At 39.4% G+C, this 21,403-nt stretch overlaps 3 protein-coding genes and 1 non-coding gene across 4 annotated transcripts; 3 read left to right on the top strand and 1 right to left on the bottom strand.

The window, feature by feature from the left end:
• The first annotated feature begins 68 nt into the window (after positions 1–68).
• On the top strand, positions 69–141 carry TRNAR-UCU. The gene has a single exon. It is a non-coding gene; the product is annotated as a tRNA-Arg (tRNA).
• Positions 142–1,662: 1,521 nt separating this feature from the next.
• LOC121268592 (trichohyalin-like) lies at positions 1,663–3,759 on the bottom strand. The gene has a single exon (XM_041172916.1). It carries the CDS (start codon positions 3,263–3,265, stop codon positions 1,835–1,837), a length of 1,431 nt encoding a protein of 476 aa, XP_041028850.1. The 5' UTR covers positions 3,266–3,759; the 3' UTR covers positions 1,663–1,834.
• Positions 3,760–4,730: 971 nt separating this feature from the next.
• On the top strand, positions 4,731–8,893 carry LOC121267804 (F-box protein PP2-A15). The gene is made up of 3 exons (XM_041171869.1): positions 4,731–5,285; positions 5,374–5,492; positions 8,180–8,893. The coding sequence occupies exons 1-3, from the start codon at positions 4,974–4,976 to the stop codon at positions 8,622–8,624; spliced, it is 876 nt and encodes a 291-aa protein (XP_041027803.1). The 5' UTR covers positions 4,731–4,973; the 3' UTR covers positions 8,625–8,893.
• A 9,184-nt stretch (positions 8,894–18,077) lies between these two features.
• Positions 18,078–20,838, top strand: LOC121267323 (putative homeobox-leucine zipper protein ATHB-51). Its single transcript, XM_041171181.1, has 3 exons — positions 18,078–18,627; positions 19,115–19,449; positions 20,304–20,838. The coding sequence occupies exons 1-3, from the start codon at positions 18,537–18,539 to the stop codon at positions 20,553–20,555; spliced, it is 678 nt and encodes a 225-aa protein (XP_041027115.1). The 5' UTR covers positions 18,078–18,536; the 3' UTR covers positions 20,556–20,838.
• Positions 20,839–21,403: the final 565 nt, after the last annotated feature.

Here is a 21,403-nt window from a genome sequence, read left to right as displayed (position 1 = left end):
AACGTATTGGATGACAAGGAGAAAATGTTTGTTAAAATAATTAAAGATCATCACTGCAAGAGAAAACAGCGCCCGTGGCCTAATGGATAAGGCGTCTGACTTCTAATCAGGCGATTGTGGGTTCGAGTCCCACCGGGCGTGCGTCTTTAGCTACCAGAAGCCTTTTTGGCACAGAACAGCAGCTATAACAGCCCAGACAATCCGCGTCGAATGATGCGGGCTAGCGTTCTTCTTCTTCTTCTTCTTGTTTTTTTTTTTTTTTTTTTGAAGTATAAAAAAATTCATAATATCATCGCAAAGTAAAATTTTTTAATAATTTTTATTATTTTCTAATTAAGAAAGTGTTAAAAAAAATATATGTAAAAAATAATTTTAAAATAAAACACATAAAAAAACATATATTAGAGCGAGCGAGAGTTCAAGCGGTGGCTCTAGTATTGTCCCTCTCCGTCACCTACACTAGGAATAAAACAATGGAAAAATCTAAACGGAGTCAACCTGGCATACCACACGTGACTCGAAACTTGCACTAAAACAAAAGGAATCATGGTGAAGCTGCACACGACTAAAAAGAAATAACAGAATACTCATATTTCAACTGGAGATCTCTCTCAGTAATGGTAATAAAAAGATCATACAAACATTCAAATTTCACACATTTTAAGATTTAGTCATTTCAGAATATGCTACTGAAAAAGAATTTGTTCCTCATCTCTCTCGTCTGCAAAGAGACTTTATAAGAAATTAAGGAACTACAAACAACTAGCATACACAAAAAGGTTCATGGTAAACAACAAACATCATGCATACTTCATAAGTTCCAATATTCATACATCACCCAAAATATTAGATTATTGATTTCAAACGTGTGCTCACGTCGAGATTTGTAGCAGAGAGCCAATATTTCTCAGAAAAAAGCTTCAGGGCACAAGAAGTATTGTCTCGAAAAAGTTTCTAGCTAAACAAATCAAGAAAAATGAGGGTTCGAGGCCAGTAACAAAAGAAATAGGAAGATATCAATTGCAGAAAATGAATTCTAACAAACTCCGAGAATTTGTTGATATTTCAATTCGTATTTTCGAGAAAAAAGAAGAGCCAAGCTCGTATAGAGGTAGTAGGTCTGATCATGATCAATAAATACCACTCACTTGCATGCAATTTTAGTTCCAAGACTGTATTTTTATTTTGTAGGTAACAAGGAAGGATATATGCTCTCGGATCTCACCAACAATATCACCTCAGCCACTACAGATGGCGTAACTCTTTCCACACAGCTGTCTTTGGTTCCACCTCTTTATCGGCCATATTAAAACCAAATGCAGTCAAACTTCTTGCGGAGACGTGCCAGCAGAGACAAGAGCTTTTTCGTGGGCGGTGGGAAAAAATGAAAGTTTTTTTGTGGACATTTGTCAACTGTTTACGCATTTTCTCTATCCTTTTCTTTTTTTTTTTAATAAAATTATCTTGCCACGTCAGCAAGGGTGTGTTAAGCCGTCCAAACTTGCTGCGGCATTTCTTTGGTTCAAACAACTAGGCTGGTTTGAATGGTGAGATAAATTGAATTGTAAATAGTAACATTTTATGGATTTTATTGAAATGTGTTTAATTTTTTTTAGGTTGGATGACTTTTAACTTTTTTTTTTTTATGAGAAATTAAAAAAGTAATAAATTAGTTTGGGATGAGTTGAATTATTGAAAGGTTTTGCTGAATTGTTAAACGGCAAAGAGGAGAGCCTCAACAAAAATTAACCAAAAATCAAACAAAAGTGAACAAGAAAAACGCAACCTTTTGAACCATCTAATCTCTATCTTGTCAATTAACCTATCACACATATCAACCAGTGACGGAGGATGGTTCACCCCTCTTATTAGAAGAATGCTGCAGTTGCTGCAACTGCTGCTGCTGCTGATGAAGATCAAGCAGCTCCATCTCTTTCTGGCGAAGAAGCAGCGCCATTCTCTCGTTCTCAAGCCTTCTCCGCTCGTTCTCCAGCTTAGCTCTCTCCATTTCCCTCTCCTTCTTGCCGCTGAACTTTACCCACTTCAACCGCTGCTTCTCTAGCTCAAACGCTTGGCCTTGGTAGCTCACTTGCTGCTCCTCCAATTGTATCAACCGGGTCCTCAGCCACTGCTTTTTTTCCCACTGGCTTTTCTCCCCATCTTGCAGCACGCTCATCACCTCACAGCTCAGTTGCTGCACCAACTGCGATGACGCAGGAAACCCTACTTGTCTTGCTCTTTTCCTCCAAGTCCTTTCATCATTGTCGTCCTCATCCTCATGTCCATGCCCGCTGAGACCCCTCGAACCGCTCTCCACTCCATCCTCATCTTCATCCTCATCAGAATCATCATCAACATCCTCATCATCTTCCTCCTCCTCTTCACCACTTTCTCCTTTCAACATTTTCGAACCGTCACCACCCATACCAGGATTCTCCGATGAATGAAAGCAGTACTGTTGCTGTTGTGCTTGCTGCTGCTGAGTGTGAGATGCCTCGGCGGCCACCTCTGGGGATCGGTTTGCTCCTCCAGCAGCCCCGTCAGCAACTCCATGACCACAACTATTGTGATAAGCACACATTTCCCTAAAGAACAAGTGCTTAGAATTCAGCAATTTCCGAACTTCTTCTTTCATCTTAGGCGACAACTCCATTGTCTCAAGCAAGCTCTGATTCTCCACAACCTTGCAAGCCGTACCTTTCCCAAGAATATCATTCACTCTCTTATACCTCTTGTTCAAGTCATTGAACTTGTCCTCGCATTGCTGGGGAGACACATAGAATCCTTTCTCCATCATAGCGCGAGATACCGATTTCCACTTCCCTTTCTTCTGTAACAAGCCTGCAGACTTCTTACTACCCGTAGGATCGGTGATCCCTTCGGACCCGGCTTCGTCGCCCATGTAATAGACCGCCATTATGAGCAGCCTGACCATGGTGTCTGTCCACTTCATTCTCTGCCAAGGTGACATTTTTCTCTTGGCATCCCCCGAGTTGTCACCGTCCTCATCACTGAGAGCTATAGCTTGCTTGGGTTTGACCAGAGGGTATGGATGTTTTACGGATTGTTGAGACTGTGGAGGGTTGTGATCGGTTTCATGGTGCGGATAAGAAACACTAATTTGGAGGTGGTGGCGGTGGAGGTTTTGAGGGTTTGCAGGGCTCTTTTGTCGTTGTGGTAGTTGCTGTTGTAGAGGCAATTCTAGACCTAGCATTCCAGAATCTATGTTAGGAAACATTCCGCCGCCCACTCCATTTGGTTCCATCAGAAATTAAAATTGGTCACACAGGTTCTCTTTGAAGACAAAAAAGCGAAGGGCCGGTTGAAAAAACTGTCATCACCTACTAATTTCACATTCAGGAAGTAGTAACGGAAGATACCCAAATAACAGAACTGCCCAAAGCGCCAAATTATGGCATGATCACCAGGTCCCGAGCTGCTGAGACAGATATTAGTCCTTGTCGAGCTTTTACAGATATAGATGCAAGAAGGTATAGAGAAAGAAAGAAAGAGAGGAAGAGCAAGAGAGGGAGATGGTGGAAGTGCGTTAGATTGGGTGCATGATGATGGGATAGGTAAGGATGGAGTATATACGGAGCAGCCGGTGTTAGATTGGCAGATTTTGTTTGGGATGACAGAAAACTGCCCATGGTTTTGCTTCTTCCTTCTTAAGACGGAGAAACCCACAGGATTCTCAAAACCAAAACTGGAAGCCACCTAAAAGCATAATCAAATACTTTGGGAGACACTATGTTTGAATAAAATTTTCAAAATAATATCATGTTGGGATTTGATGTTTTTGTTAATTGGGCTTCCGTGGAGGGCGCATTTTGATATAATGGCTCTAGTTTAATGGAAAGTTGAGGCGCACGCGCATACAACTTTTAGGCTTGAGAGTTACAGGGACCCCACACCAGAGAAAGAGGACAACATTGACTTGGGCTTTTGGTTTGAGCCTTGAGATTTGTACTGTCTTGCAAGCTTTCATACCAAGCCCACAACTCCTCCTTTTCGACACCACGATTCACGAAGGAGGATTTGCAAGCGTAGGCGGTAGACTTGAATCATTCTCTACATCATATATTAATATATAATTTATTATTTTATTTAAATATATATACATTTAAATATTAATGTCTAAATATATACATTTAAATAAAATGATAAAAATGAGACATGTGATGTTAATATGTGGTATGACAACGACGAGTAGCATCTTCGAAAGATTTTTTGGGTGCAAAGATGAAGTTTGATGCAAGCACAGACAGGCCCACATGCTTAATTATCCAACTTCCGGAATTTTTTTTTCCTTTTTATCGAGTAAATAAATTCCTTTAACGGAGAAATTTTATTTATAATCTTAAATAAGAAACTACGTGTGCAATTTTATTAACAAATAAAGATAAAAAAATATTTTTAAAAAGATATTATTATAATTTTAATTTTTTTTAAAATATTATATGAGCAATCCCAAATGGAGGCGGTAAGACTAACTCATTAATTAGACTCTTCTATCTCGGAAAAATCGTATAATTTAAAAACGGAGTTGATGGTTTTGTTTAGGTGGGGTAGGGTGCAGCAAACCAATGTAATTGCCCAATAATAATAATAAAGCACAAACAAGCGGGCCCCTTGGTTTTTTAATCCACAAAGTTGGGTGGACTTTTTTGAGCAACCATGATCGGTTCCCCCGTATTACACGTGGACACATCCCTTCATTTCTGGACTTTACCTACTCATCATCTCGCACATCCTGACCCACAACATTTTCCCGGAAAATACGAGGGAAAATCGAATTACAGAATCCAGCCAATACTCACTTTCGCACTAACCAAACGGTTTAAATTAATCCCACTCTTGGAACAGACACGTAAGCAGCCTGCTACCATTTTCTCTTCTTTACCATCTGCCATGACTAACTGCGATACCATTTCCTAAGCGAAAGCGCATAAGTAAGCGAGTAAAGTTCGAAGATGGGGGCGACGCTATCGGGCTTGGAGTATGGGACGAACGGGTCGGGCATGGGTCCGGGGTTGGGGGACATACCGGAGAGCTGCGTGGCGTGCGTGTTTCTGTACCTGACCCCGCCGGAGATTTGTAACCTGGCTAGGCTGAACCGGGCGTTTCGCGGCGCGGCGTCCTCGGATTCGGTCTGGGAAAGGAAGCTGCCCCCTAACTACCAAGATCTGCTCGATCTGCTGCCCCCCGAGAGGTACCAGAACTTGTCCAAGAAGGACATCTTCGCTCTGCTTTCCCACCCCGTGCCCTTCGATCATGGCAATAAGGTTTGGACAAAATTCTAGATTGTCAAATTTAGGGTTTTAGAGAGGATCGGATGTTCAATTTTTTTGAAGGAATTTTGGGGTTTTACAGGAAGTGTGGCTGGATAGGGTCACGGGAAGGGTTTGCATGGCTATATCCGCTAGAGGCATGGCGATAACTGGAATTGAGGACCGGAGATACTGGAATTGGGTTTCTACAGAAGAATCTAGGTTAGAAATTCATTTACAAGCTTTCGAAGTTCACTTAAGATCGCATTTTATGCAGGTTTGTAGCACAAAATTGCAGTTTGAAATATTTTGGGAAAGTCGGTTATGTTCAATACATGGTGGTTTTTTTAATCTTCATTGTACTTGGTTAACTTGCAAAGAATTAGGGTTTAATCTTCTTGATATGGTCTGCTCAATAACTTCGTCTTATCAACATTGCATAATATCTATTTGTTTGTTAATAGATATGTGTTACTTATTAAATGTCCCCATGGAAGTTGTGTAGCCTTTTGATTTTATTAGAGGAGTATTATATTCTAGAACAGGGGAGAGTTTGCATATTTGACGTTATCAGGTTATGTTGGAGTGCTCTACGTCGGCTTTTCGAATGCCAATCTGACTTTCAAAGCTCTGGAAGAATATAATTATGCTTCTTGTTTTTACGGGCAGTTTGCACTTGGATTCTTTTGGTAAGAGGTTTGGAATCAGTGAACAGTTTCTGTGCAAGCTTTTCAATGTATAAAAACTAAGCAGCAGCAAATAATTGGCAGGATTTAATAGCCATTTAATTTTCCCTTGAAGACTTGCTATAAAAGGTGAAATGCATTTGTGAAATTTGCCAACTTTCTTGGCTACTTTGGATCTAAGTGTTCCTTTAAATTGGGACGAAGCCTGCTTATAAAAGGTGCCCTGAGTGGGGGACAAGTGGTGGTTTTGGGGGACAAAAGCCTTTTTAATAGGTAAATTAGAGAATGGAAACCCATGCTTCCGAAAAGATCAAACAGTTTTGTTTTTTGGGAAAACATTTTTTTTTTCATTGGCACCGCCACACTTGGTGTCCGAGAATAGCGTCCTGACTAATTCCGAGGGTGCACAGGCCCTCGGTAAGGAGTTTTCCGCAAGTGCACCTCGGGTAATTCAAGGGGAATATCCCCCAATTCGATGGCTCCTAAAGATTGTTTGCACCCAAGGGGATTTGAACCTTAGACTTGGGGGGAGCATACCCCCAAGCCCAAGGCCTTTACCATGCACATATGACAGTACCATAGTCTTTTTTTATTTATTTATCAGATTTCGTTCTTGCACATAGCCTAGCTGCTAAGATTGGGAGTTTTGGAGAGACGAGAAGAAAGGACATTGTCTATTCTTAGGAAAAGAAGAGAAACAGATGCATGTTGATTTCCCTTATTTTTTTGAGTGATTGATAGCAAAGAACGCAAAACAATTGGTTTATTGCTATGCCCTCTCCTTTACATTGTTTGAGTCAGCCAACCTCATTGGGCTTGACATTCCCAAAAATTTGTGTTACTTCTCAGAATGGTGGTGACAATGCTGCTGCTTAGGGGTGAATTTAACTTTTGAAGAGATTTGTAATATTTATTATATATATCGATGTGTGTGTGTGTGTGTGTGTGTGTGTGTGTGTAATATCGATTTGGAAAAGCATAATATTATTGTGGAAGGTGGTTTGTTGTGATTGAGAACAGTTATTAATCTGTTATCCTTTTAAAGTTCGCAGGTTAGTCTGTCTTATGATCTGGGCCTGCTTTGTAGTTGCCTTCTGTAATGATGACATGATGGCCGGCAGATTTGTTTTGTTGGATCTACTGAAGTATCTGTACAATAGAACTATATTCGCAAATGAATTTCAGAGGGGAGAAAAATAAATTTTGCATTCTGAATTGCTCACTTGAATTGGTCCTGATTTTAAGTTGGATGAGCTCTGAAAATGACCATTATGCCCCTTCTTGCAATATGGATTGCCTACTTTTGTACTCAATGGCATCTAAAATATTTCATGTAAAAGAAACATTAGCATTAAAGAGTTCGGTACTGCTTTTTGGAACTAGAAGAGGGCTTTCATATTTTCTCTCTTTAAAATCATTTTATTGAGATTTTGCTTGAGCTTACATCTGAATGAAGTTGATACTCATGACAATCAGTCCTTGTTCGGTTATTATGTTTGCTAACGAGAGTTTTGCATCATTTGAACCTGCTATTGTGGTTTACCTTGGTACTTTTGATTAGGAAAATCATTTTTTCCCTTATTAAAAAAATGTTTTTCTTGTCCTAAATGACTTTAATTGTAAAGTCATATGTGGTACTAGTGTCACTTCATGAATCCAATGTTTATTTATCATTTGCTTGACAGATTTTTGTTTTAGTTTTTCTTTGTTATTGTCATTGTTGATTTTTCTGTTTTTGGGATTGCCTCCTTAGACAAAGAAAATAAGTGAGTTGAAAATCCACATTTTATATACATTTCATGGGCAGTGGTTTCATGCACACTGTTGGCTTGCAACAACTCATTTCCCATCAACATTTTCTGCTTTGGGGAATATCTTGCTTAGTCCTTCTAAATGGGTTGGGAGGCCCGGTTTTACAATTAATGAGGATATTTTACTATATTATTTAGGAAACAGAGTTTTTTATTCTTGGGGCGCCTGTCGTTGACAAAAAACCATGCACTACTGGTCCTCACTAGCATTTTGAAAGATTTGATGAGAGTCAAGTTCTCACATGCCAATAATCTGTAATTAAATTCCTCTATTTTCTTCATTCCTAAAACTGTGCTGAAAGTGTCAGTACCTGCCTAGATTTTGAATTTCCGCTTATCCGTCCTTTGGTTGTATTGTTTTGGCTTGATTTTGCATGGTCTTATGCACTATGGTGCACCTGCTGGTTTGCAGGTTTCATATTGTGGCCTATTTGCAGCAAATATGGTGGTTTGAAGTCGATGGGGTGGTGAAGTTCCCTTTTCCCGCTGATATCTATACCCTGTCATTCAGGCTTCATCTTGGAAGGTTTAGCAAAAGGCTGGGACGACGTGTGTGTACCTTTGAGCACACGCATGGTTGGGATATAAAGCCAGTACGATTGGATTTTTCTACTTCGGATGGCCAGGTGGCATCATCTCAGTGCTGTTTAGATGACACCGAGCATGACAATCATAAGCGGGGATGTTGGATAGATTACAAGGTCGGTGAATTCATTGTTAGTGATTCCGAGCCTGCGACTGAAGTAAAATTTTCCATGAAACAGATAGATTGCACGCATTCTAAAGGTGGGCTTTGTGTGGATTCTGTATTTATTATTCCTACTGATTTAAAAAACAAAAAAGAAGAGGGGTTTTGAAGTAGCCATATACTCGACAGTGAGGTTGTTTAGTGGCGTCAGTGATCCCAAGAGGACTTTAGATGTGATTTAATCATACAGCTTATACATCTGAAAGGGCATTTGTTGTTTTAAAGAATGTCATCTTTTGTAGGTTTTTGTAGTACGTACGTGTTCTCTATCACTGTAAGTCTAACTTGTGTATTCCATTTTTTGTCTACTCTGTATACCTTTGCCCAGCTCAAAGATAATTGTGATGCGTCTCATGATGAGGTAGATAGCTTCCTTCAGAACGTACGGTTTTTGCATTCATTACTTTTCTTTTCTTGTCCTGGGAAAATACACAACTTTAGAATAATGTTTATTTATTTTTATCATGTTATAAATAATTGGCTTAATTTACGCGTAATAAATAGAACGTCGTCGTCGTCGTCGTGGTGGTGTGAACATATTGATTCTATAGAGTGACGCATGCATGCATGCATGGGGTAATGCCTTTTTTTTTTTTTTTTTTTTTCTTTTTTAGTTTCTGTGCACAATTCACAATTAATCACCTGCGTATATGGATCGGATCGGAGTTAGTTTAGAAGAAAAACAGAGGCAGAATTTGAGCATATTTCAACACCACCTGTGACTATTTGACGTACTCATGTGGTGTTCTACAGACTACCAGCTCGTTTTCAGATCTAGAATCATATATACATTTTAAATTTCTACCTGTAAAAGCAGCGGAATTAAGCGCTGTGCCGTTAATCATCATAACAATGTACGCACTAGCCTACGTTCTAACTTCTCCGCAAACATTGATTGATTTAGGTTGACTTGATGTATAGTTAATAGAATAGAGCAGCTAGCGGGTGACCTCCCTTTCTTTAGGGATCGATTTGGTTGAATTCTCCATCATGTTTTCCCCTCATTTACTGTTGGACATGGCCTGTATCAACAGGCTAGGAATTAGCTCTTCCTTCTACCAAATATTTAATGCCTTCATTTATAACCGTAATTTCAAAACATCTTAAATAAATAAATATATATATATAAATATATAGAACAGTACTAGTGAGTAGATCTCTGGTCTAAATAAATATTCATGTAGATACGCGCAGATGGTGAGTTAAATATCAGTTGGTCCGGATCCGGCGCCGCCTACGTACAGTTACCGCCATCTTTTGCAGCCACCTCTCATGATCTAATTAATTATATTAGGCTCTACATGTAGAGCGTCTTATATTCCATTTTCATTTAGTACTCTAGCGCTGGAAATTAATTAACATGTTCATTTTTACAAGATTCAAATTCAAAGCTTTACCCGCATCGATATTGGACCACCACTCATATATATATATATATATATATATATATATATATTAAAAGATTTTTATCTCTAACCTAAAGCTTTCTTTATATATAGGCCTCGCGGGCTTTACCAACGCCTTGTATAAATAACTGTCATGATCCTTGGCTGGTTAATTAAGCCGAGTTAATACTTTGCAACCTAATCAAATCAGGACCAGTTCTACTGGCTAGATCGATTGATGTATAAAAATATTCAAATTCCAATGTGTAAATGCTGCAATCTCGAGTTATGCATGCATTAGAGGTCAGTAACGCTGCTGAGAACAGAGAGAAAAAAGAAAAAGTCTTCTTATAAATGAGTTCACATACACATGTAAATTATCTGTTTAATAAAATTATGTGAATTGAAGACGAAAATAATTTTTGTGAAATAGAAAATCTTCTATTCTCTCAAAAAACTTAAAAAAAAAAAAGATAAATCAATATGCCTACGCGATTTGATCCGTGAAACCTTCTACCTAAGAGGACTCGAGAAAAAACCTTTTATGTTCTGGTTCGGCTTGTCGATCCAAAAGAATAATTGAGATTCAACTTATAAGGTTGAACTTGAGTTGAGTCTGAGTTTTAAATATCAATTTCCAGTCTCATCATCCAAACTATAACAAAAAACAAAAAAAAGAGGGGGCCACAATCTCTGTGACTTACCCTTTAAGTTTTCAGAACCAGTTCAACGTACCAGTCGATCAGTCCAAATCAGCTTTTGAAAGCAGTAGAATGGACGCTTTCATGAAATGACACAATTGGATGGATCGATGGTCCAAGATGCATCTGAGAATTTGATATATATATATATAGGTGGTCCAATTAATTAGCTCATTGTCCTGATGATCTGGATCATTCGTATACCTTTCGTGGACTCGACTCTTGCCGTGTCGGGGGCCATTTATCTCCGACAGCAGTAAGTACTTAAGCTGGAGTGACTTTTGTCATAAATAATCAGCTAGATATATAGAACTTGAGCAGGATATATATATATATATATATATAAGCTAGACGGTTTCCAACTAGGCCAGCTTAATTTTCGATCGGCTCTCATAAATGATTCTGGCCTTAATCACAAATTAGTACTACACGAGGAGGCCTCCTGCGCTGCAGATATGCCCACTACTCGATGCTTTTCACGCACATATATAATTATTTACTTTATTTATAAGATGCTATCTCCAGTAATTGATCATGATCTATCTACCTACGCACATCATCATCATGATAATCATCGATCCACTGCTACATACATATATACTTACAAACACTACTGCTGCTTGTATTGGGAATAAGTATAGTTAAAACTAACTCGAAATATAGTAGTGAAACTAAACGAAAGAAATTGATGACAATCAAACAGAAAGAACACCAAGAATTAAGTAGTTCGACTCAAAATGAGCCTACGTCCACTGGTGGGGTCGGTATCGAAGATTTCACTATCAACAGAGATGGAGTACAGATCAATACAACAAAACTTCACAAGGAAGTTATCTCTCAAACTCTCTCTAGACTTCTCTCTCAAGAAAACACTAAAACAAGAGCAAAAATGAATTCTGAAGTCCCAAGGGCAAGAAGAGGCGCCGTTTGATATTTATAAGAAAAGTGAGAATTCACTTTTGTGAACATTGACTCGAGCGAACGTCGAGCGAGTGTCGAGCGAACGTAGATATTCTGCACTTCGCTCAAGCCAATAGTTGTGCGAGAGTCGAGCGAAGCTCTCTGCCTGAACTCGCTCGAGCTGGGTGTCGAGCGAAGGTCGAGCGAAGCTCTCTGACTTGGATATTGCTCGAGCTGAATGTCAAGCGATACTTGAGCGAAGCTCTCTGTCTGAATTCGCTCGAGCTGAATGTCGAGCGAATGTCGAGCGAAGCTCTCTGTCTGAATTCGCTCGAGCTGAGTGTCGAGCGAATGTTGAGCGAAACTCTCTGTCTGACTTCGCTAGAGCTGAGTGAACCTCCGCTCGAGCGAACCTACGACACATGCACTGTTCAATCAGAATTCAAGCCACCTCATAACAAATCTCCACCTTGGCTTGAACTCTGCCAAAACACAAAAAACCTCCGACCACAAAACCAATCCCCACCACCAAATCCCTTACGGGAATAACAAAATGCGAACACCAATTAAGTCCAAACAAAGTTTGAACTTGTATACTGCAACTGGCTTAGTCATCATATCTGCTGGATTCTCTATAGTAGCAATCTTCAGAATCTGTATAGCACCCTCTATAACAATCTCTCTGAGAAAATGGTACCTGACATCAATGTGCTTCGTTCTTTCATGATACATTTGATTTTTGGTCAAATGTATTGCACTCTGACTGTCACAGAATACTGAGATCCCATCTTGTTGTAAACCCAAATCATTGACCAAGCCTTTCAACCAAATGGCCTCCTTAACAGTCTCTGCTGCTGCCATGTACTCTGCCTCAGTAGTTGATAAAGCAACAGTGGATTGCAGTGTTACTTTCCAACTGATAGCTGACCTACACAGAGTGAAAACATAACCTGTCAATGATTTTCTTTTATCTAAGTCTCCAGCATAATCTGAATCAACAAAACCAGTAACTTTGGAACTGAGATCGACATCTCTATCAAATATTAACCCAAAGTTCAGGGTTCCCCTCAGATACCTGAGTATCCATTTCACAGCTTGCCAATGAGTCTTACCTGGATTAGCCATATACCTGCTAACTACGCTCACTGCCTGTGAAATGTCTGGGCGGGTGCAAACCATTGCATACATGATGCTGCCAACTGCACTTGAATAAGGAACACTAGCCATGAACTGTTCCTCTTCAGTTGTCTGAGGAGATAGGCAAGCTGAAAGCTTAAAGTGCGTAGCAAGTGGTGTACTTACTGGTTTGGAATCAAACATCCCAAAATCTCTGAAGCACTTTCTCAATGTACTTTCCCTGGGACAAGTACAACTTTCCAGCTTTCCTATCTCTGAAGATTTCCATTCCCAAAATCTTCTTCGCAGCACCTAAGTCTTTCATTTCAAACTCATTTCTGAGTTGGGTCTTTAACAAACCTATGTCAGATATGCTTCTAGCAGCAATAAGCATATCATCAACATATAATAGCAAATAAATAAAAGACTTATCAGATAATTCCTTATGATAAACAAAACTATCATAGTTACTTCTCAAATAACCATGATCAATCATAAAGGAATCAAACCGCTTATACCATTGCCTTGGCGACTGCTTCAAACCATATAAAGACTTCTTCAATCTGCACACATGATCTTCCTTGTTTTCAACAATGAATCCCTCTGGCTGATGCATGTAAATGGTCTCTTCAAGTTCACCATGTAGGAACGCTGTTTTAACATCATGTTGTTGTAGCTCTAAGTCATACAATGTTACTAAAGCTAGTAGTAATCTAATCGAACTGTGTTTCACCACTGGAGAGAAGACTTCAGTGAAGTCGATGCCTTCTCTCTGACTGAAACCCTTAACAACTAAGCGTGCCTTGTATCTTGCATCTGTATCACCCTGGATTCCCTCTTTTCTTTTGAAAACCCATTTGCAGCCAACAGTCTTTACCTTCTTTGGCAACAGAACCAAATCCCATGTTTGGTTTTTGTGAAGAGACTCAATCTCTTCAGTCATAGCTGCGCACCACTGTGCAGATTCTAAGCTCTTGACAGCTTCTGAATAACTGGAAGGTTCCTGACCAACAATATTCTCTGCCGTAGTAAGAGCATACATAACCATATCTGCATGAGCATACCTCTGAGGTGGTCTAATCTGCCTCCTCTGTCTACCAGTCGCTATACTGTAGTCTTGCTCACCTTGTGCACTGCTACTTGAATCAGAATCATGCTCATCTTCAATAGCATGATCTTGGGCGCCGTTGGGCAGCCTTTGTGATGCTTCCACCTGAAACTCCACCTGCTTTCTAACATCCTGTTCTTGTCCTGTAGACTCAGAATTCTCCTTCTTCGGACTAAGCATGGATTTTTCATCAAAAGTGACATCCCTACTGATTACAAACTTGGGTGATTTAAGATCAGTATACCACAATCTGAATCCCTTCACCCCACTGGCATACCCAATGAATATGCCCTTCTTTGCCCTTGGCTCAAGTTTTCCATCATTAACATGGAAATATGCAGGACAACCAAAAACTTTCAAATTTGAATAATCAGCAGGAGTATCAGACCATACCTCATTCGGAGTCTTCAAACCAATCGCTGTGGCTGGAGAGCGATTGACCAAGTAACAGGCCGTGTTGATTGCTTCAGCCCAGAAATCCTTAGTCAAGCCTGCATTAGAAAGCATGCTGCGAGCTCTCTCCAAGAGGGTCCTGTTCATCCTTTCAGCTACCCCATTTTGCTGTGGAGTATGTCTAACTGTACGATGTCTGGCAACACCCTCATTTATGCAGAATTCATCAAACTCACCTCCGTAGAACTCCATACCATTGTCAGTGCGAAGTCGCTTGATTTTCTTGCCCGTCTGATTTTCAATCAAAGCTTTCCACTGTTTGAAGTTAACAAATACATCATTTTTCTGCTTCAAAAAGTAAACCCAAACCTTCCGTGAGAAATCATCAATGAACGTAAGCAAATATTGAGCTCCACCTTTTGACGGGACGGAAGATGGGCCCTAAAGATCAGAATGAATATAGTCCACAGAACTTTTGGTTCTGTGAACCCCTGTAGAGAACTGAACCCTGTAGAGAACTGAACCCTGCACTGTTTGCCAAACACACAGTGTTCACAGAAATCCAGTTTCCCTATCTTCTGATTACATAACAAACCCTGCTTACTCAGAATTGACATTCCCTTTTCACTCATATGACCCAAACGCATATGCCACAAACGAGTGACATCTGTATCTGGATCATCTGAGATTGACACTGCAGCTGCACCTGTCACTATAGAGTCTTGAAGGAAATAAAGACCATTTGTCTTATCTCCTTTCATCACAACCATAGAGCCCTTACTGACTCTGATAGCTCCACCTTCACCAGTGTACTTGTAGTCCAGAGAATCAAGAGTACCCAAAGAAATAAGATTCTTTTTCAAATCTGGAATGTGTCGAACATTAGACAATGTCCGGACAATTCCATCAAACATCTTAATTCTGGCTGAACCAATTCCAGCAATTTTGCAACCCATATCATTCCCTAACAAAACAGAACCTCCGTTGACCGATTCATAGTTAGTGAACCAGTCCCTCTTGGGACACATATGGAAAATGCAAGCTGAGTCCATGACCCACTTGTCACTAAAGCGACTATTGGAGTCGCTTATTGCTAGAACAAGATCTAGGTCGTTAGACCTATCATCAGCAACACTAACGGCATTAGATGAACTAGTGCCGTCCTCTCTGTTTTTCAATTTTGGACACTCGTTCTTGTAGTGACCAAACTTATGGCAGTAATGACATTTGACGTCTTTCTTACTAGCCGTTGTTTGTGAACTGCCCCTGGATTTTCCCTTATTCTTCTCTAAACTCCTGTCATTCGATCTACCCCTGCTTGAGGACCCTTTAACAAACAAGCTACTAGCTTGTTCATTAGTGTTCTTCACACTCAATTTATTCCTCAACTCCTTAGAATTCAAAGCAGACTTTACATCTACCAAGGAAATTGTATTTCTACCATACAACATGGAATTCACAAAGTTCTCAAAAGATGTGGGTAATGAACATAAAATAATTAACGCTTGATCTTCTTCTTCAAGCTTAATATCTATGTTCCTCAGATCCATAATGATTTTATTAAATTCATCTAGGTGTTCATAAATAAGAGTACCTTCCTTCATTTTGAGAGTGTATAACCGTTGTTTCAAATACAATCGGTTAGTGAGAGATCTCTTCATGTACAGATTCTCAAGTGCCGACCAGAGACCAGTTGCAGTCTTCTCGTCAGCAACCTCTCTTAAAACTCCATCAGATAGTGACAAAAGAATAGTACTGTGTACCTTTTCTTCTTCTTCTTTCGAAGGAGCTGGAGAATCTTCAGATACCGAGACTTCTAATACTTTTGACAAGCCCTGTTGTCGCAGTAAAGCCTTCATCTTGATGCGCCATAGACTGAAACTGTTTTGACCGTCAAATTTCTCCACTTCGAACTTAGCCATAGCCATCCCTCCAGATCCTGAGCCAAGCTCTGATACCAGTTTGTTGGGAATAAGTGTAGCTAAGACTAACTCGAAGTATAGTAGCGGAACTAAACGAAAGAAATTGATGACAATCAAACAGAAAGAACACCAAGAATTAAGTGGTTCGACTCAAAATGAGCCTACGTCCACTGGTGGGTCGGTATCGAAGATTTTACTATCAACAGAGATGGAGTACAGATCAATACAACAAAACTTCACAAGGAAGTTATCTCTCGAACTCTCTCTAGACTTCTCTCTCAAGAAAACACTAAAACAAGAGCAAAAATGAATTCTGAAGTCCCAAGGGCAAGAAGAGGCGCCGTTTGATATTTATAGGAAAAGTGAGAATTCACTTTTGTGAACATTGGCTCGAGCGTACGTCGAGCGAGTGTCGAGCGAACGTAGATATTCTACACTTCGCTCAAGCCAATAGTTGTGCGAGAGTCGAGCGAAGCTCTCTGCCTGAACTCGCTCGAGCTGGGTGTCAAGCGAGGGTCGAGCGAAGCTCTCTGACTTGGATATTGCTCGAGCTGAATGTCGAGCGATACTTGAGCGAAGCTCTCTGTCTGAATTTGCTCGAGCTGAATGTCGAGCGAATATCGAGCGAAGCTCTCTGTCTGAATTCGCTCGAGCTGAGTGTCGAGCGAATGTTGAGCGAAGCTCTCTGTCTGACTTCGCTCGAGCTGAGTGAACCTCCGCTCGAGCGAACCTACGACACATACACTGTTCAATCAGAATTCAAGCCACCTCATAACAGCTTGTTCAGATCAAGTGGTAATTAAGATCACATGACGGCCAGCCGTCTAGTACTTATATACCCGAATTGGTAGTTAATTAAATTAAGAGATTAATTAACTCACTACACATAACAGGTCGAGGATTAATTTATATATATATATATATATGATCCTAAAATAAATATTTCTCATGAACAAATTATAAATGAAGATCAAATAAATCATAAGTTACTGCATGCATCATGCATGTGGTTAATTAATTAATATTGCTTGGGATATATGATATGATCGTTGCATCATATATATATATATATATAAATTATATATATATATATATATATATATGCAGGTTTAATCGTTTTACAGTATTCATGATACCAATAATGGCCGGATGACATGCAATTATATACATATATATATATATATATATATATATATATATAAGCGAGAGTTTGAATATATATATATGTTGTTCATGTTTTTAAAAATTAAAATAATTAGATTGGGTATAATATATCAAGTAATATACTGATCATGACTCGATCAAAAAGTTAAAAAACCATGCCGTGTAAATAATAATCCAAGTATTTTGTCTAAGATTCCATCGGATCTGCCGCTATTAAGTATGAGGCGTAGGTATCATAAATTCAGAAATCACTTTTTGCTAACTGTACAGGAAGAACAATTAATATCAAGGGATCAGCCCTCTGCTTCACAATATTGTGCGCGATGCCTTTGTTTTACCGTTAAAACAATCACGTTTTGTTTTGGAAAGATAACCTGCACAATAGTACGTACGAACTCTCTCACCTTAATTAGCTTGATGGATCTGATCCATGCATTAACCTGCACTGGCCTCATGTATATTTATATATATATATATATATAGAGAGAGAGAGAGCTCATCGACCCTCTCATTCAATTTCAATTTAACGAGACCAACCCAACCCCATGGACAGGCATGCAGGAGTATATACTGGTAAGCCGTGGGGAAAGAGCTGGGTTACTGTTCAGCTTTTGTCTCTGCTAGACTGCCAGGTTTTTATGAAGGACCTAAGGACCTAGGATGAGCCCCAACTTCTTTTTCCTTTCTCTTCATTTGTTTGTCTTTTATTGGTGCAGAAGAGGTGGCAGGTGGTACTGATTGTGTGCCACCCTCTCATTAATCCACACGTCTCTTTATATATATATATATATTGTATGCTGAGTTTTGGCCCGGCCACCTAGATATATACATCTACGTATTTATAATATTGAGAGAGGGAGATCAGAGTTGTCGGTTGGATAGTAGATCCTGACGTAAATGGAAGAGTGGGAAAGGGTACTGGGATCAAAGGTCTCCATCTGGTCCCAATAAATCCTGCTCCGATGGAACTGACATATGCCTGCCCTTTCTCACGCCTCGGCTGACTTCCTTTTACTACTAATGTCTCTCTCTCTCTCTCAAATTAAAGCAGTACTTTTGTTGCTCCCAAAAGTGAACTTGGTGAAGTACGTAGAACCTCACAGTTTCTCTCTCATCAACGCATTCACTTTTTTGGCACCCCAAACCAGAGTGATCAGCGAGAGAGAATAAAACCTTACAAGTTACACCACTCATCGTCACGCCTCCCGAACTCCAAATTTCATCTCCTAGCTAGTACCCCGGTCTCTCTCTTTACCACTCAAACCAGCTCCTTAAAACACACTGATATTTTGGGTCGATTCGGAGCAAGAGTCACAGAAAGTGAAGCCAAATATGGACTGGAATGGGAGCTCAAGACCCTTCGTTTCCCAACCAGAGTCTTCTTTAAGCTTCCTCTACAACTATAACTACGACCACTTTCCAGGTAAACTCACTCTCTTACTATTGACTATTTTCTCAATTATCGTCTAGCAATTTGTACTGTTCCTTCGGCTTTTCTATGTATGCTTAATTGGAAGAACGGAGGAGAAGATTCAGTATCCTTGTTTATTATTATCATATTACAACAGTACTTACGTATGTCTTAGGCTATGTTAAGGCTTCTCGATCACTAATATTTTTATTGGCGCTGAAACCCTGTTCTGCATCAACTCATTCAAATCCTGAGTTGCTAAACAAATTATATAGTCTTCTCCTCTTCTTCATGTTCTAGTAACTAATTATCTATGGTTTCTTGGAGAAGTTACACGTAACAGACATATATATGTGGGGTTAAAAATGTGTCTACATGCCGTCGGAATCGAACCTTTGACAGTTTGGGAGGAAAAGTACAAAATGGGCAAGTATGAAGCGTTATTAATTTTTAGCTTCGTAGCACGTCCCTAATTAAGTAATTTTCTGTTCTTGTGCAGTGATGGAAGTGAAGCATCCGGCAATGGTGGACTTAGAGCATGGGATGGTGCCAGCAATGGACAAGAACAACTATGGCAGCTTCCAGGACAAGAAGAAGCGGTTGACGAGCGATCAGCTAGATTCACTGGAAAGGAGCTTTCAGGAAGAGATAAAACTTGACCCTGATAGGAAAATGAAGCTGTCCAAGGAGCTAGGGCTTCAGCCTCGCCAAATCGCTGTTTGGTTCCAAAATAGGCGCGCTAGGTGGAAGGCTAAGCAGCTTGAGCAACTATACGATGCGCTTAAGCAGGACTATGATGTTATCTCTAGGGATAAGCAGAAGCTTCAAGAGGAGGTATATATGGCAAGCTCTCTTTTATTTTACATGCAAGTCATATACATGCAATCTGCACCAAGAATATTCATGATCATCTCTTTACTTTAGACTTCTGAATGAAATAATCTTAATAGCGCGCATCTGTGTGGCCTTGGGTGAATCTTTTTCATCATTCCATTTTTCTTTCACTTGGGACAAGTACAGTACTCGTTAGACAACGACATTTTCTTCTTCTAGTGGAGACAGGATCTGATCCAAAATACTTGGGAGAGATTCACCAACTAGCAGCTTGCATCCAACCCCCCGCCCCCCCCCCCCCCAAAAAAAAAAACCCATTTAAAATATTTTCTTGATCGATCCATTCCTCGGTAAGCATAGAGTATCTTAGTTGTTTGCTTGCCCTGAAGTTGTCATGAACACATGTTAGCCCATTTGCTGAATCAAGAAATCAAAATTCTTATGCCAGACTTGGTTATATATATTAATAAATCCTAAGAATGACAATCCCTGCATGCAAATCTTACATACATACATATATATATATATATTATATAATGGGTTAAATGACATCAATATTTTCTTAAATAAGTGGAGAAATCTTATTAGATTCCGGAGTCATAATTAATTTGTATGTTAAATATATACATGTTAGCTAGGCAATTGTTATCAGTATAGTGAAGACATGATAAGAATGTTTGCTTGCCAACAACGAGCCGCGCGCTCCTTCGTATTCAATAGAAGACATTAATTAAAGACGAAAATCTCACATATATATGTTGGAAAAAGTAAAAACAAATAAGATCTGACTTTAAATGTTTATTGATCCAGTAATTAATAAACGAATTAAATTGGCTGGTCGTACGTGCATGCAGGTTATGAAATTGAAAGCTATGCTGAGCGAGCAAGCGGCAGGAAGGAAGCAAGTCTCCACAGGTTACACAGAAATCTCAGGGGAGGAGACGGTGGAGAGCACGTCGGTTGCCATTAATGGTTCTAACATTAAGCCAAAGCCACGAGGAGCGAGTCAGCATCAGATTTCAGACTGCAACTATCTCTTTAATGTTGAGGAGTATAATCCAGTTTCCCCGCCTTACTGGGCTACCCTTCCTTCTTATCCCTCATAACTAGTCTGTTAATTTTTCAAGTTTTTTCACAATCTGTTTAATTAGAGTACTACTGCATGCAAGCGTCTTTAGCTAATTAGTATAGAATGAGATGGAGTACGTACGTAGTTTCCTAGCTCGATCGCTCCGTGCGCGGGGGTTGAAGAATTTGTCTACAAAATTCAGATGGGCTTCTCGGCACGATGATCTGACTGAAAAGACGCTTTCGTCTCTAGCATTTTCATTTAGTTAACTACCTATTTACTTGCATAATCATGCTCTAATTAATTGTTATTGTTACTAATCTTATCATCTTTAATTAGTTTATTGAGCTTCTTTTTCCCCTTTTGTTGGCCGGCTGGGCGGTATTTATATTTTTTGGTTAAAGAATTAAACACCTAAATTAACCGTAAGCATGATCTTGTATTGTTGTTTCAACACTTTGTATATCAACCTGCAGACACACAACGTTGATGTCAGGATTCTTCCCAACTTGGGTTGGCTCCCATCTCTCTCCGTTTTTTTTTTTTTTTTTTTTTTTTCCTTAATAAAACTAATTGGTATGGATCGCAAATATATACGAAGGGGGATGGCTTTATCTATACGTCTCAAATATACACTACATTTTTTTTTAAAAAAAAAATAGGATAGGCCACATGTCTAAGAGTGGCCTCTAGATTTATTAAAAAATAAAACCCTCACTTATAACGGAAGAATACCAAAATTACATGCCATTCCAACAAATAACAAATTACTTTAACAACTAATAACAAATTACTTTAACAACTAATCAACTCTCAATATATGGAAGCCCACTTTTATCCAACCTGACCCAACCTCTAAATTTCAACTGCAACTCCTGCAGATTA

Source organism: Juglans microcarpa x Juglans regia, chromosome 5S (assembly GCF_004785595.1).
Source record: "Juglans microcarpa x Juglans regia isolate MS1-56 chromosome 5S, Jm3101_v1.0, whole genome shotgun sequence".
NCBI lineage: Eukaryota > Viridiplantae > Streptophyta > Magnoliopsida > Fagales > Juglandaceae > Juglans > Juglans microcarpa x Juglans regia.
Note: the sequence above shows the minus strand (reverse complement) of the source record. Positions and strands in the feature narration are given on the sequence as shown.

Coding starts and splice junctions, on each gene's coding strand:
- LOC121268592 (XM_041172916.1), bottom strand. CDS start 3,265: ATGGAACCAAATGGAGTGGGCGGCGGAATGTTTCCTAACATAGATTCT.
- LOC121267323 (XM_041171181.1), top strand. CDS start 18,537: ATGGACTGGAATGGGAGCTCAAGACCCTTCGTTTCCCAACCAGAGTCT. Junction 18,628..19,114: donor TAACTACGACCACTTTCCAG/GTAAACTCACTC, acceptor GTTCTTGTGCAG/TGATGGAAGTGAAGCATCCG. Junction 19,450..20,303: donor AGCAGAAGCTTCAAGAGGAG/GTATATATGGCA, acceptor ACGTGCATGCAG/GTTATGAAATTGAAAGCTAT.
- LOC121267804 (XM_041171869.1), top strand. CDS start 4,974: ATGGGGGCGACGCTATCGGGCTTGGAGTATGGGACGAACGGGTCGGGC. Junction 5,286..5,373: donor CCTTCGATCATGGCAATAAG/GTTTGGACAAAA, acceptor GGGGTTTTACAG/GAAGTGTGGCTGGATAGGGT. Junction 5,493..8,179: donor GTTTCTACAGAAGAATCTAG/GTTAGAAATTCA, acceptor GCTGGTTTGCAG/GTTTCATATTGTGGCCTATT.